The sequence below is a fragment of the Tachysurus fulvidraco genome, chromosome 21, assembly GCF_022655615.1.
Source record: "Tachysurus fulvidraco isolate hzauxx_2018 chromosome 21, HZAU_PFXX_2.0, whole genome shotgun sequence".
NCBI lineage: Eukaryota > Metazoa > Chordata > Actinopteri > Siluriformes > Bagridae > Tachysurus > Tachysurus fulvidraco.
In genome coordinates, this window is record NC_062538.1 from 6,584,778 (window position 1) to 6,599,529 (window position 14,752).

At 37.1% G+C, this 14,752-nt stretch overlaps 2 protein-coding genes across 2 annotated transcripts; both read left to right on the plus strand.

Annotated features, from left to right (window-relative positions):
- Positions 1 to 1,021: 1,021 nt before the first annotated feature.
- Positions 1,022 to 2,609, plus strand: xndc1 (xrcc1 N-terminal domain containing 1). The gene is made up of 4 exons (XM_027156786.2): positions 1,022 to 1,260; positions 1,417 to 1,558; positions 2,027 to 2,182; positions 2,469 to 2,609. The coding sequence occupies exons 1-4, from the start codon at positions 1,216 to 1,218 to the stop codon at positions 2,474 to 2,476; spliced, it is 351 nt and encodes a 116-aa protein (XP_027012587.2). The 5' UTR covers positions 1,022 to 1,215; the 3' UTR covers positions 2,477 to 2,609.
- A 195-nt stretch (positions 2,610 to 2,804) lies between these two features.
- Positions 2,805 to 14,747, plus strand: trpc2b (transient receptor potential cation channel subfamily C member 2b). The gene is made up of 17 exons (XM_027156752.2): positions 2,805 to 2,887; positions 3,252 to 3,406; positions 3,505 to 3,550; positions 4,225 to 4,412; positions 5,478 to 5,706; positions 7,126 to 7,818; positions 8,182 to 8,391; positions 8,545 to 8,709; positions 10,401 to 10,575; positions 11,314 to 11,514; positions 11,825 to 11,987; positions 12,569 to 12,661; positions 12,785 to 12,977; positions 13,066 to 13,193; positions 13,281 to 13,341; positions 13,435 to 13,543; positions 13,819 to 14,747. The coding sequence occupies exons 5-17, from the start codon at positions 5,623 to 5,625 to the stop codon at positions 14,397 to 14,399; spliced, it is 2,856 nt and encodes a 951-aa protein (XP_027012553.1). The 5' UTR covers positions 2,805 to 2,887; positions 3,252 to 3,406; positions 3,505 to 3,550; positions 4,225 to 4,412; positions 5,478 to 5,622; the 3' UTR covers positions 14,400 to 14,747.
- The last annotated feature ends 5 nt before the right edge of the window (positions 14,748 to 14,752 follow it).

Genomic DNA, 14,752 nt, shown 5'->3' on the forward strand with positions numbered 1-14,752 from the left:
CTTTAGGGAACATTTTTATTAACCTAAAATAAGTATTACAATAAAGGACAAATTATAAAACAAGATTTTGTTGCAAAATAATACTTTAAATGTACTGCATGTGTAAGTATTCATTGGATATTTATGTTGTGTTTGGACCATTAGAAGGGAATATGTGCCTTTGTGACAAGCCAGTTAAAGAAAACATACTTGTACATACAATGTATAATTTTCATATAATTTGTTTAGCCAGGAATGTATTTGAACTTTAACTTTCTTTATTGACCTAATTACTATTTTTGTTCAAATAAATGTTAATAACCTTCACTCTTATAGGAAAGATAACCACTAGATTTTTTAACCCTGTCTATGGGAATTTCTGTTAGTGTGTTTAAGGAGGTTTGGGAAGAAGTCAGTAATCCAATTCATTCAAAAGGTGTTCACTGGACTTAGTGCAGGCCACTCGGGTAAAACAAATAAAAATAGCCAAATGCCCGGCAAATAGCTACAAAAAATACCAAATTATGGTTTTAACCTGCAGTGCCTTGCATAAGTATGAACCTTTCCATATTTTGTAATGTTACTACTACTACTACTACTACTACTACTACTACTACTACTACTACTACTAATAATAATAATAATAATAATAATAATAATAACAGTATTGATAATAATAATAATAATAATAATAATAATAATAATAATAATAATATTAACAACAACAACAATAATAATAATATATAAAAAAAAAAAAAACAGTGAACATTTCAATGAAAACAATGAACAATTCATTTGGTGGCCCAGATTAAAACCTTCATATCTGATACCCCTAATTTAGAGAGAAATTTATTGAGACATCTTATAACAAAGATAGTAGATAAAGCTAAAAACTATCATGTACAAATGCTGGATGTATTATATATACTGTATACAGTGTTTCTTCGACCTTCCCAGCAATTTCCAGCCTCAACTCTCCCAACACATTGGTTCAGTAGGCGGCAGTATTGTGCCATAAAACGGTGCCTTTACTGTCGCAAATCAAGAAGAAGAGCTGTGTTGCTTAGCGACAGTCAGCTGAAACAGCTGGCGGGAAAAGCGGCTGGTTGTTTTCAAAGCTTCGTCGTCTGTTAAATCAGTTTACTTAAAGCTTTACAGCATGTCATGTGTATCATGACTATTTGAAGAAAAAAAAAAACATTTATCTTTTGGTTGTTAAGTGAACTACTTTCACAAATGGCACCAGTTGGAATTAAACACGTCGTCTCCTTCACGTCAGAGGTAAGTGTTTAGCAGTTAGTTAGCAGTTAGCTAGTGTTTATCCCACAGCTAGCTAGCCAACCTAGCTTCCGCGTGACGCGAAGACGTTGTATACTGTTAAAATAAAATGTCTATCGATGTGGTAAACAAAAGTAACTGCAGTATGTGTGTTTGCAGGACCCGAAGCACCGTGTGGTGAACCTGTGCTGTGGCGGAGAAGGAAGCAGCCCGTGGCTGTGTAGTGCAGCGGAGCGGAGCGGCCTGCTAAAAGCCGAGCTGCAACTGGACCGGGCTTCGTCCATCGCCTTTATTGACGTTGGTCAGTGCCTCCGTGTGTTAGTGATTATTCACCCAGCATATCAGCGAGGCAGGCTGTAAGAAACTCTCTCAGCTCCACTGATCCTCCTTGATGAAGAACTCCACTCATTATTAAATGTCTCACCTGTTTGTACAGCTGACCATCTTTCTTTCTAAGTTATCTGATTATTAAAATGTCTGTATATGTCAAAGCATTATGCTAAGAACAGCTATTGCACATGTGATCATGAGGCTTGGTTTAAATGTTCACAGTAGCTCAGTTTAATATTTGAGTACCTGTACAGGTTAAAGTTAGCTCATAGTTTCTGGGGAAAACATTCACAATCTACTAAACGCTCAATCAAGTTTATATCACAATACACTAGAAAACAAGATTATCTTGGTGCATGAGACATCAATGAAGAAAAGCAATGAAGCAAATGTGCTTATCTGTAAGTGTTTCATGATTTTTACACTTTGTCTTTGTAAGGAAACCATGGCTCTGCATTCGTTCAGGTGGATGTGGGCCGTTCTTCATGGTCTATAGATCATCCTTATGTCACACTGCTGCCTACTGCGACCCTGATGAGCCCAGCTGATTCACGACAAGGCACAGGAAAGCACAGTGTGCGCATGTTCAAAAAAGGTGTCATTTATATATGTTTAACTTTTTTTTGAAGAGATTTTTAAAAAAGATATAAAATTTGTATAAATATATCACACACAATAAGGTATTAGGTTTTTTTTTTTCATCTTTTACTTCTTGAGTGTACAATGAAAGGTCTAAAACCACCCTACCGTATACAGACTATATTTTCTATTGCTGCTATGGAATATGGATCAATTGATAATTTTTTTGTGAAGGTGATTATTCTTAAGGGATATGACAGATTATGTATGTGATTGATTGGACAGGTGATTTCTTGCCCCAGGCTGCTGAAGAGTGCTGGGACCGGCTGAGGATCACCTGCAGTCAGCCCTTCAACAAACGCAACCAATTTGGCCTGTCTTTCTTTCGTGTCCGTACTGCTGATGAACATGCTGAAGAGCCTTCTGCCAATCAGGAAAATCTAACTACCCAAAATAAGGTAAGACACTGCAAGTCATTTTTCTCGTTGCTGGTGGAATAACGGGATGGCTTGCCTATAGGGAAGATTATTGACTGACAGGCTGAAAGTCCACACAACCTTTGTTAATACTGACTTGTAGGTTACTAATAATCATAAACATGTAATAAACTGATGCTTAAAATCATGGGCTTTTAACAGACTACACCAGACAAGACGTGGTCAGTAAGAGAGTGGATCTCTAGCCCTCCTGTACAACACACGTTCTTTGGTCAGAAGCCAGGGTAAGCATAAATAAAAGGTCTTATAATATTTAGCAACTCATTTTGTGGTAGTTATAATAACTAGGTAGGCATATGCATAATGATTATTGAGATTAAATTTGAGTCTGGATGTTTTAAGTAAACATACATGCAGAAATCCAATCAACACTCATTTAATACAAGAACAATATAGGAAGTAGCTGAATGAAATGATCTGATTTGCATATTACATAAATGGATTTTGCTGCTAGTGTAAATTTATCTGGGTGAAATCTGGGATTTCCCAGTGTGCAAACCCAAACCAAAGATGTCTGGGTTAATTACATTTTTTTATTATCTCTTAATTAATTACTTAAACTAATTTCTCACTTTTTCTATCTTTCAGAGAAATCTCTCCAGGAGAACCCATGAAAGATCATGGGAAACTGAGCAGGGCTGAACGCATGGTAACTGCTGCACAGAAAATCAGGCGCTCTCTACACAAAGCCTCTTGCAATGCATTAATCAGCAGTAGGGAGAGACAGGAGAACACACAGCATGGTAAGTCTGATGCTTAGCAGAGAGTTTATGGGGTTTTACCTGAAACTGTCACACAGTTCTTTTATTAGTGTGTTTAAATGGATGTTCTTTCTTTTTAGGTACAGACAGGACCCTTCAGGCATGTAGGAGAAAGTCAGAAACAATGTATGTACTGTGTTATGCACATGCCCAATCAAAATTGTACCACGTGCCAAAGATGATATCTGTGTCTCTGGGTGCATTATCTGTAGTTTAACTTGCAAAGCATTGTTATGATTACATCATTAGGTTTTTGATACCGTTTATCTTTGGAAAACAGAATTTTATTGGTCTGCTTCTGCCTAGAAGGTGACAAAAGGCAGGTTGTTGTTCTCACTGTCTCACAGTCCATTTTGTTAGTCACCATGAATAAATGTTTTTGATGTAACATTCTCTAAAAATTACAATAATCTCCTAACTACTGTCAGAGCTTGCTTATGAATAGTTGGTCTTTAAACAATGATTACTGTATTTTCTGGATATTTTGCTGTCTGTATTTCACACACACACACACACACACACACACACACACAATGTATTCGGCTATTTCATTTTCTACTTCTTGAATGTAAAATGAACTGTATACATTATACAGGCAACATTTTCTACTGCTGCTATTGAAGTTCAATGCCTATTGTTGTAGTTACCTTGCATTATTGGCTTGGTCAGAATGACTAATCAGCTAATTAGTCTGGACAAAATCACAAGAGCATGGATTATGCCCTGGGGGAACCATCTGTCTAATTTTTTATATTTTTATGTATTCATTTGGCAAAGGTTTATACCCAAATGTTTTTCAGGCAAAAGCCAGCGAGCATGTCCTCTACGCCAAAGAGGTCCAGATGTGGTACATCAGATGTTCCTGCCACCCAGAAGAAAAATAATATGTTCAGACACAGCCCTGTTAAATCTCATATACTAGCAACATCACCACCAAAGTACAGCCCAGATCCTGAACCTCCTGAGACTGTATGCCCAATATGTGGAGGTGCGTGTGTGTGTGTGTGTGTGTGTGTGTGTCTTGGCCTGTCATCTTATTGTAATAAGTAATTGCCACAGACAGAGAATATTAAAAGTGACATTGCTTAAGATCACAGAAGATGAACATTGTGCTACTTGTTCAAGCAAAGAAAATTATGCACATGGTGTAACGATGACTTTCTAGAACATATGTTTTCTTATGCATATATTTGCTGCTTATGCAATATGTCCTGAAATACACCATGGAAACAGTTTAGTGTTTTTAGAAAAAGTAAAACCACAGCGGATCTGTTTATAGATGGAGATATCTATTATTGTGTAATATCAATTTATACTTGTGCTTTATTATATTTAATTAAACAATTGATAAATTATGTTCCTGCAGTAAAGGAAAAAATCAGTGTGTAGCTGAATGGCAATGTGCAAATAAAAAGCAAAATAAAAATATACCACTATGTTTAAATAAAAAAAAACTTTACATTTTATTATGACATAATCTTGGACATAGTTTCTAGATCAATAGAGAGAATGTGATCTTTAGACAAATGCAGATGAAAAGCAAATGTTTTTTTTATTGTGTCACTTGGGAGCCATTCATTTTTCCTTTAATTGACACCAGGCTTTCTGTTAGATTTTGGAGCATGACTGTGGGGATTTATGCTCATTCAGTAATAAGAGCATTAGTGAGGTCAGACACTGATGTCAGGGGTGGAGTCCTGGGGTGCAGTCTGCATTCCAGTTAATCCCAAAGGTGTTCGGTGGAGGTGAGGTCAGGGCTCTGTGGAGGCCATTTGAGTTCTTCATTTCCAAGTGAAAATGATAAAGATACAGAATATAAATGCATTTTACACAATCACGTATCTCCATAAATGTGGCGTAGGTTTGGAGGAAAGGTGTCCACGTATTTTTGGTCATTCATTAAAAAAAATCTTCCCACCCCATATGTTTGCTTCTCCATTACAATTATTCTTACAGTCCTTGTGTGTGCCTGCATGTCTGTATGTGCGTTTCATTTTAGAGAAATTCGCCTCGTCATTAATTCTCTTTTTCTTCTATTTTCTATGCCATACAGTGTCTTTCAGTCCAGAATACTTGCCTCTTCATGCCTCTTCCTGTCTGGATTCTGGTGCATTCTCGAATGACACACAGAGAGAGCCTGGGTCATCTTTTTCCTTTCATCAACCTTCTGAGCAAAGCACAGAAGAGCTCATGGTGCCATGTCCTATGTGCACCTTCAGATTCCCTTTAGACTGCATCCAACAGCATGCCAGTACCTGTGGCGAATAACTAGTCGTGACTGGGTAAATGTCTCCGCCAAATAAATATATGTAAAATAAATTATTACAGTAAGTATGGTGAAGGACATTGTCATTATATCTAAGGAAATAATGAGGAGTGAAGTCATTTATGTGTGGCTTCTCACACCTTAGCTGGAGGTAAACGAGTATCAGAGTCACCATGTTAGACAGTAATGTTTAATATCATGGTGGAGGTAAAGTGCATGGCAGTGAAATAATGGACTGAATCTGCAACAAAGTATTTCCACCTGAATGTGGAAAGAATATGATTTTTTCCACAATGTGGTATATATGTATTTGTATTATTTGAATATTTGTTTTATACTTGACCCTTAATATCTGTTAAACTGGAATGGTTTTATACAAAAATGGTAAATGTTTTGTACTGGGTTTTTTTTTTTTTAAGGTGTCACTGACTGGAAAAAAATATATATAAATATATATCTACAAAACAAACCTTGGCTTGTAATGTCTGTTGCACAGCATTCACAGTTATTCTGTTTAGATGGAAATATTTATGGCAGAAGAGCTACACTGAGCAAAGGGTTATAATGAGATGAAACATGTTGTCAGTGTTGAGTTTTTAATTGGCTGTGACCCTTAGGGATTGCAAGGTGTTTGGTTTGGAAAATAACTGAAGCGTGTTGATCTGCTATTGACTCGTCAGTTGCATGTTGGAGTGAATACATTACCGTCCAGTTATGGAGGTTTCGACTTGTGCTTACACAAGAGGTGCAGAAGATGTTGAAAATGTGGAATAACTGATTTTTCATTAAACAGCCTTATAGGAATATTGTTTTTGATAAATTTTGTTTCCAGTTTGTGACATGATGGAGCATCTCACGGTAAGATAGCATTTATGATCTTGCATTGCGAATTTGACCTAATTACCAAATGTTTAAGTGAAAAATTAGTTTTTTTTTTTTTTTTTTAACATTGAACATAACAGCTTTATAGAAATATATAAATTGTTGAGATTATAATCAGCTCTAAAGTAAGAACACAAGCCAGTCTAAACTGGATTTTATTATCATTCCCTGAAGTGCATTTTGGAGAGTAAATGTTTTGCAGATGGTTCAAAGATGATCAGGTTTTGCCAAAAAAATAAGTCATATGCATACATTTTTTTTTTTTTTAAATATAAAAGTCTGGCCTTTTACGATTTCTCTGTAGTTGCACAAACTACATAGTGAAACCAAGGGAGAAAAACTAAATTGCAATAGACCTGTTGTTTAGAATAACTTAATTCACATTAAAGAACAAATGTTTATCAATTGATGAAGTGGGTTTTCATTTGGCAGCAATCATGTATGTTAAAAGAGAAAAGGAATAATTGTAGCATTTTAGGAACAAAAGTTATTAAATGAATTCAACATTAATGTTATTTATATCACATTTGCATTGTCAATTTCTACCTTCCAGGCAGATCAATGGCGCGAGATTGTGAACAAGAAGATGCGCTTTCCCCCGGAGCTCATAGGCGCCATTCAGGAGGGAAATGTGGTTATGATCTGTAGTCTTCTGAAGACTGGTGATGGTATCATCCGCCAGTTAGAAGACTCAGAAGACAGGCAATGGAGAGAAGCACTGAACTTATCCATCCGCCTGGGCAAAGAGGAAGCCATGGTTACTTTGCTTCATGGAGTCAAGTTTGATTTCCGACAGATCCATGAGGCTCTTTTGGTGGCTGTTGACACTAACCAGCCACGAATTGTGAAGCGCCTCCTTGACCGTCTTGACCAAGAGAAAGGCAACAAGATGGATGTGCACTCTTTTAACCAGGCCATTTTTGACCACTCCATTGATGATTCTCAGTTTGCCCCTGGGGTGACCCCCTTGACACTGGCCTGCCAGAAGGATCTATATGACATTGTGACTATGCTCACACAGAAAGGCCATGTCATCCCATGGCCTCACAAGGTTTCCTGTTCTTGTCTTGAGTGCCGGAACGGGCGCCAATATGACTTGCTCAAGTTCTCACTGTCACGCATTAACACTTACCGTGGCCTTGCTAGCCGGGCATACTTATCCATCACTTCTGAAGATTCCATGTTGAGTGCTTTTTATCTTAGCAGGGACCTTCGCAAACTCTCTAAGAGGGAGCCCGAGTTTAAGGTTAGGCAGAGATATTCAAATTTGTTAAAAATGTATTCTTAAGCATTTAAGTATTTAAGCATCGGTGTGATTACTGTAGACAAGACACTAAAGATGTTTTCCTAACCAAAGTCCACTTCCTTCAACAGCAGCTCTTATACTTTCAACATACATCATTTTTATATAACAGTTTATCTATTCTTTACTCTGTACAGTGGAATTTTTGTCTAAGTAATCACACGTATTCTATATATATGATAGATGGGTATCATGCATTTATAAAGCTGATTTATACTTGTGTTGCTTTTAAATATATTGTAAATGTGAACTATTTTGGACAGTGCTAATTGACTCATGAATAAATGAGTCTAAATTTTGTTTCAGCCTCAGTACCTTGCACTCGAGGAGCTGTGTCAGGACTATGCAGTGGAATTACTGGGAATGTGCCGGAATCAGAGTGAGGTTACCACCATTCTTAACAATTGTGGCTTTGAAAATGACGACACTAAAGAAGAGCTAGAAAAACACTCATTCGAAGAGGGCATACCAAACCTGGCCCGATTACGACTAGCTGTGAACTACAACCAGAAACAGGCTAGTTTCTTCTCAGGTCATGACTCATATCTAAATGCTGATAGTGTGATAATGTTGTAATGCTGATAGTGTGATAATGTTGTAATGCTGATAGTGTGATAATGTTGTATACTTTTACATGTTTGGGTAAAATACATGTTTGTATATGTACAGTTTGTAGCCCACCCAATCTGCCAGCAGGTGCTTTCCTCCATCTGGTCTGGAAACATATCTGGCTGGAGAGGCAGCAGGACAGCATGGAAACTCCTGGTGGCTGTGGGGATCTTTATAACCATGCCTTTCCTCTGCTTTATCTACTGGATTGCCCCCAAGTCAAAGGTTTGTGTGGTCTGGTCAGTATTTGTGGAAAAAAAGAGCATTGATTTATTTTTTTAGGATACTAATAAATCTATTAAAATAATGAGATCATAAATGTATAATATAAATGTAAGTCTAAATATGTGTAAAATAATAATTTCACAATTTCTTAATGCCATAAAGCTTTTAATTTATCAACTATAGGTCCTTAGTGGAAATCTAAAAAAAAATCAGATTAATAACTATGAGTATACCGTAATAAGTTCAGCTTTGATCATGTTGGGTTGTGAATTTAAATTTATTTAGTAATTGTAGGATTAAAGGTGGGGTGTATGATGTTTGAAAGCCAATGTTGACATTTGAAATCACCAAAACAAACACACCCCTAACCCAAATGGGTCCCACCCGCTGTATTGATAGCTCCGCCCACACATACAGTACATAGGCAACCCAGGCAATTAATGGAATGAAATGTGTCTTTATCATAGCTGAAGGGAAGAACAATACGATTGCAGATAAACAAAGAAGCAAAAAATGACACACAAGCATAATCATGCAAAGGACGGCATATATTAGTTCTGTGACACAAAGCAAAACCAACGTTACTCACCTATCGAGAAGGAAAAAAAGCAAGCTCGGTGTCCCATTGCAAGCCTTCCCACTCCTTCAGTTCTCTCCAGCAGTGGAAAGCTTATCTTATATTAACACGGGTCCTACTTCTTGCCTTATAGTAAGCCTTTTTTTGCATTTCGTTTTTATCTGCCATGTCAATGTTTCAGTCGCTTTCTGCTAATGTCACACATGTGCACTGAACACTCTCTCCGCCGCATATTGACAAGACACACCCCTTTCTGCTCATTGGCTACACATTTGTTTTGTTCATCGGCCCGACTCAGTTTCCGATGCATTTATCACCCCACCTTTAATGACAGAGCCCAGGGGCGGTTCTAGCCCTTTTTTAGGGTGGCCCAAGCCCCCCTGTCTGTGATCTCAGCCACCCTAAAACTAAAAGTATCATTTTTATTTTCATAAAAATTACGTTAAAATGCAGGACATGTTGTCGATGGGAAAGAAAATTATTTATTATCCAAGAGCGATTTTTTTTAACTTTGCTTTTACGCACATGCGTCATAGTCTTTCAAAAGTGCGTCAGCAGCTGTCTGCTTTATTTGAACGGAGAAGCTCAGGCACGTGCAGCGTGCACGTCAGTCAGAGCTGGATGCATCTATCTATAACGTTAATCGGCGGAAAGACTCAAAGACGGTATTTATTGATTTGGTCTTTGTCTTGTTAATATTTTTTTATTAATGACCATTCCTTGGACACACTGTTTGTAGAGAATGCACATGAACTGATTTGATTCAAGACTGGCATCATTACATCATGCAGAACATTTTTGGTGTCCAATTTTGCCATTTTAAATAATACCGTAACTTTTGGCTTACTATGTAGTCATATAATATATAATATAAAACTCTTGTTTTAAATTCTCACCGAGGGCTAAACCCCCCTAAAGATGAAATCCTAGAACCGCCCCTGACAGAGCCCTTGGTTATGTTTCTCAGACTCTTAGAGACCAACTGTAATAGATGTTTAATAGCATTTGTAACAGGCATTTAGCATGGTCACTAGAATGAAACGTTTTCTTACAGATTTTTTAATATAAAGCTGTATAAATGTTGTTTTTGTTTGTTTGTGTGTATTTGTTTTAGGTGGGAAAGATTTTGAAAGTTCCTGTGGTCAAATTCATGCTTCACTCTGCCTCCTACTTGTGGTTCCTCATCACACTGCTAGTGGAATCTATAATCATGGAGAGTTTTCGTGAGGGATCTATAGCCAGGCAAAAGACCATATTGTACAACACTGTCCACATGGTGTGGGTGGCTGGTGTGTGTTTTTATTCATTACCTCAAAAAGCATTGCAGGTTTTAGCTATAGTGTAAATGACCATATACTGTACTGTGTTGCACACAACATATTAACATATATTTTGTAAGAAGAAGAGAAGAGAAGAGAAGATATTGTCCCCAGCTGGACAAATGCATATAACAAGTGAAATATTTAAAATGAGTTGCTTTTGTTTTTTTCTGGAGGCCTAATGAATCGTAATGCCCAATACTTGTGTGTATGTGTGTGTGTAGCATCATTTCGGTAGATCATATTTTGCCCTCTGCTAGGCAAAGGTATATCAGAAGTGTTACATATTTGCAAATGTGTAGCTTTTTTTTCTGGAGGCCTAATGAAATGCAATGCCCAATTTGTGTGTGTGGTGTGCGTGTGTTAGTGGACATTTTATGTGTGCATTTTTGTGTCTGTCTATATGTTCATTGCGCTGAAAAGGGCAAAAGTGTGACCTTTTGCCCCAGTAAATGTGGCTGGAACAAGTTGACCCCGTGCTCTTGAGGAGGAAAGTATTTCTTTTACGAACACGTAGTTCAAATTGTCCTGTGGGCTGCAGGAGAGATAACTTAAGCAATATGTTTTGTGCAACCTCATATTAATCCATAAAGGAAACAGGAAATGGTCAACAATAGACAACAGTAGAGTTTTGAGAGCAATATGTAATCTATACTGTATAAACCACTCTTGCCTTACCGAAGACCTTAAGTGTACTGTTTTCTTTAGGGTTTTTCTGGTTTGAGTGTAAGGAGGTTTGGATTGAGGGGCTGAGGAGCTACTTCCGGGACTTGTGGAATTGTCTGGATGTGATGGTGCTCAGCATGTATCTGGCTTCGTTTTCCCTGCGAGTGGTCATTCTGGTTAAAGGCTCCTTTCTGTGCGACTTACCAGAAAATGAGCTTGACTGCTTCTACTTTAACCAGTCTGGTTGGAAAACATTATTTCACACCCTTAATATATTTTAATATTTATTTAATTACCCACTCAGCTAATGAACTGGTTGAACTATTAATTTTTTTTTTGAAGACAGGCATAAATGATTCAGTATAAAAGTAAATGAAAGATTCACAAAAGATAATGAAGCCTACCTCAAATCACAAGAAGAATTTTACAAGAAGACTTAATTATAACAATCGTAGTGAAATGTACAGTTAAGTGAATAAAATCCAAATTTAGGTACAGCAACATCACTGATCCTTCTTTTTGACTAACTCTTTAATTGACCATTCTTTCCCAGCACGTGAAGATTGGCATCAGGAGGACCCTCAGATGATAGCCGAAGTGCTCTTTGCTGTCACCAGCATGCTGAGTTTCACACGTTTGGCCTACATCCTGCCTGCACATGAGTCTCTAGGAACCCTTCAGATCTCTATGGGAAAGATGATTGATGATATGATGAGGTATAAACTCATTGTAGTGTAGCAGTTATGCAAAGAAGTGTCATAAAAAAAACTGTTAGAAGAATGTACTATTTAAGTATAGTCTATCAACCGAGACCTAGAGAGAGAGAGAGAGATACATAATTTTCTAATTCTATATATTAAGTTCCTATATTTAAAAATAACTCAGTCGTTAGCAGTAACGGGGGGTTTAATTGGGGGGTTTTATTAAATGTAATGCTAAAGGCGCTGTTGTTTTGACAGTTACAGAATGCATTAAGGCACTAATATTACTATCATCTATTATATTTACAGCTAATGATAATTCCTCTCCATCTATCCAGTAGAGGATGCTCAAATAATTGCCTTGTTTACATACACTTAATTTCTGAAACTAAACATAAACAGTAGAAATAAAACGTTATTAATCTTAAATAAACTTTATTCAATTTTAGTAAATACTAGATTTATTTAAAGTCCAAACATACCCTAAGTTTACCCTTAACCTAGAGCATATTTTAATATGACAAGAAAGATGTCTCCCTGATTTACTACATTTGTAGAAAATTGTAACCACATTTTTTCTACTTTTCTGTCTCCAGGTTCCTGTTTATACTGATGATCATTGGTACAGCCTTTTTGTGTGGCATCAACAATATCTATGTTTCTTATGTCAACTCTGAACGCCTTGGAAGGTTTGAACTTATTGTTTAGTCATAAAACATTTAATACATAGAATTAACCTATAAATTCTATAAATAATTCAATTGGTTGATTGGTATACTTGGAGAAAAAAAGTGTTTTTTTTTTTTTTTCAGGTTCAATGAGACTTTCCAGTTCCTGTTCTGGACAATGTTTGGTGTTGTCAATAAGGAAAATGTGGATATGCCTAATTATGTTGTGGCTGAGTTTGTGGGCAGAATCCTATACGGGATCTACACACTACTGATCGTCATCGTGCTACTAAATACATTCGTTGCTATGATCACAAATTCTTATCAGAAGATTGAGGTAAGTTATTCCTGTTTGCTACTGCAATGCTGTGCAGTATGAAAGGATACTAAACCTGATTTATTTCGGTTTATTTCATCTTCTGTAGGATGATGCGGATGTGGAGTGGAAATTTGCTCGCTCCAAACTCTATCTGAGCTACTTCAGGGAGGGCCTCACAATGCCTGTTCCCTTCAACATCATTCCCTCACCTAAAGCTTTCTTCTACCTCATACGGTAGGCTACAAGTTTGTAGCTTCAATACAAATCAAGGAAATGGATTTACAGGTTCAAATGCTTTTATTTGTTTTTATCTTTGATTAGAAAACTGTGCTGCTTTTGCAACTTCAACTCGACCCCGGACTATCCGCCCATCGACTCAATGGTGAGGTTGTTTTGCTTTCGAAAAAAATTACTGTTCAGATATTTAAGCTGAACAATTTATTAATTTGTATTGATTTCTTTTTCCTTACTGTAGAATAATGAGACAGATGATAAGGCGTCATACAGAAATCAGGTGATCCGGGCTTTAGTGCAGCGCTACATTGAATCTGCCCGGAGAGAGTTTGAGGAGGCAAAGCGCAAAGGTATGAAAAAATTATCTTCCAATAGAATAAGATTGATGCAAATGTGTTAAAATGTGTAAAATACTTCTAAAAATTGTAAAATTTTTCTTAAAGGGCAACTGTTAATTTTATCTCAGAGAAAGAAAACAAGGTTCTCTTTATGGCACCAGATGGATTTTTTTTTTAACAGAATTTAATTCACATAAGAGGGTGATAACTTGTGTGTTTAAGATATAGAGAACAAAACGTTATCAGTTTACATACATGTCTTTCCTTAAATCTTTTTTGTTGTGCAGATGTTGGAAACCGGGTCACAGAGCTGAGTAAAGTGGTTGGACAACTGCACAGTGAGATGAAGCAAATTCACCAGACGATATTAGACGTAGAGCAGAACCGAATAGATCCTTCAGGACGAAGCACTTCCTCCATCATAGGGAAGTACATCCAGGGTGCCAAAAACAACTTCAGAGACTTTAACAGCGGCGTGCCTTCAGACGGCATAAGTGCCCCTTTGCTGGCCAACATCCACAATCCTAAGTCTGATGACGTTGGTAATGTGAACATAGAGAAGAGTAAAGACATGGCTGAGGCTGCTGATAAAGGCAAGTTAGAGGAGGAGCAGGATGAAGGAGCAGGTGATGAGATAAGGGAACAGGATGGTAATTATCAGATTGAAGGTAAGGAAGAGGAAAATGCACCCAATGATGAGATCAATGAAGAGGAGAGTAATGATCAGACTCTGGTCGAAGATGAAACAACAAAGATGGAGGAGGGGAGAGCAAATGAAAGAAAAGAAGAATCACTCATCAGCAGCGAATCTCAGGATACTGGGTTTTGTTCTCAAGAAGGAGAACTCTCTGATAATAGTCCTGAGTAACTGTGATAAAATGTCTCCGTTTTTTTTTCCTGAATTATACTAGCAGTTAGAAACTATTCTTCTTGTTCCAAATAAGTCTTTTATCATCTTAGAAACATTTCTGTAACTAAAAGCAATGTTGAAGTTTATGTCCATACATAAATTTGGGTAAATCTGTCATTTGTAACCCAGATTTTGTGTACATTTCTCATGTGACTGGGAAAGCCAGGGTCATGAATTAGATTCTTAGCCCAGGTTACTGTGTGTGTGTGTAGAATTTCTGTGCTTGCTCTCCATATATCCGCTACGATTCCTTCCACTTTTTCCTTGAAACCCTTAAAAACATTCCAGCAGATGGATTAGCTAGGATCTAT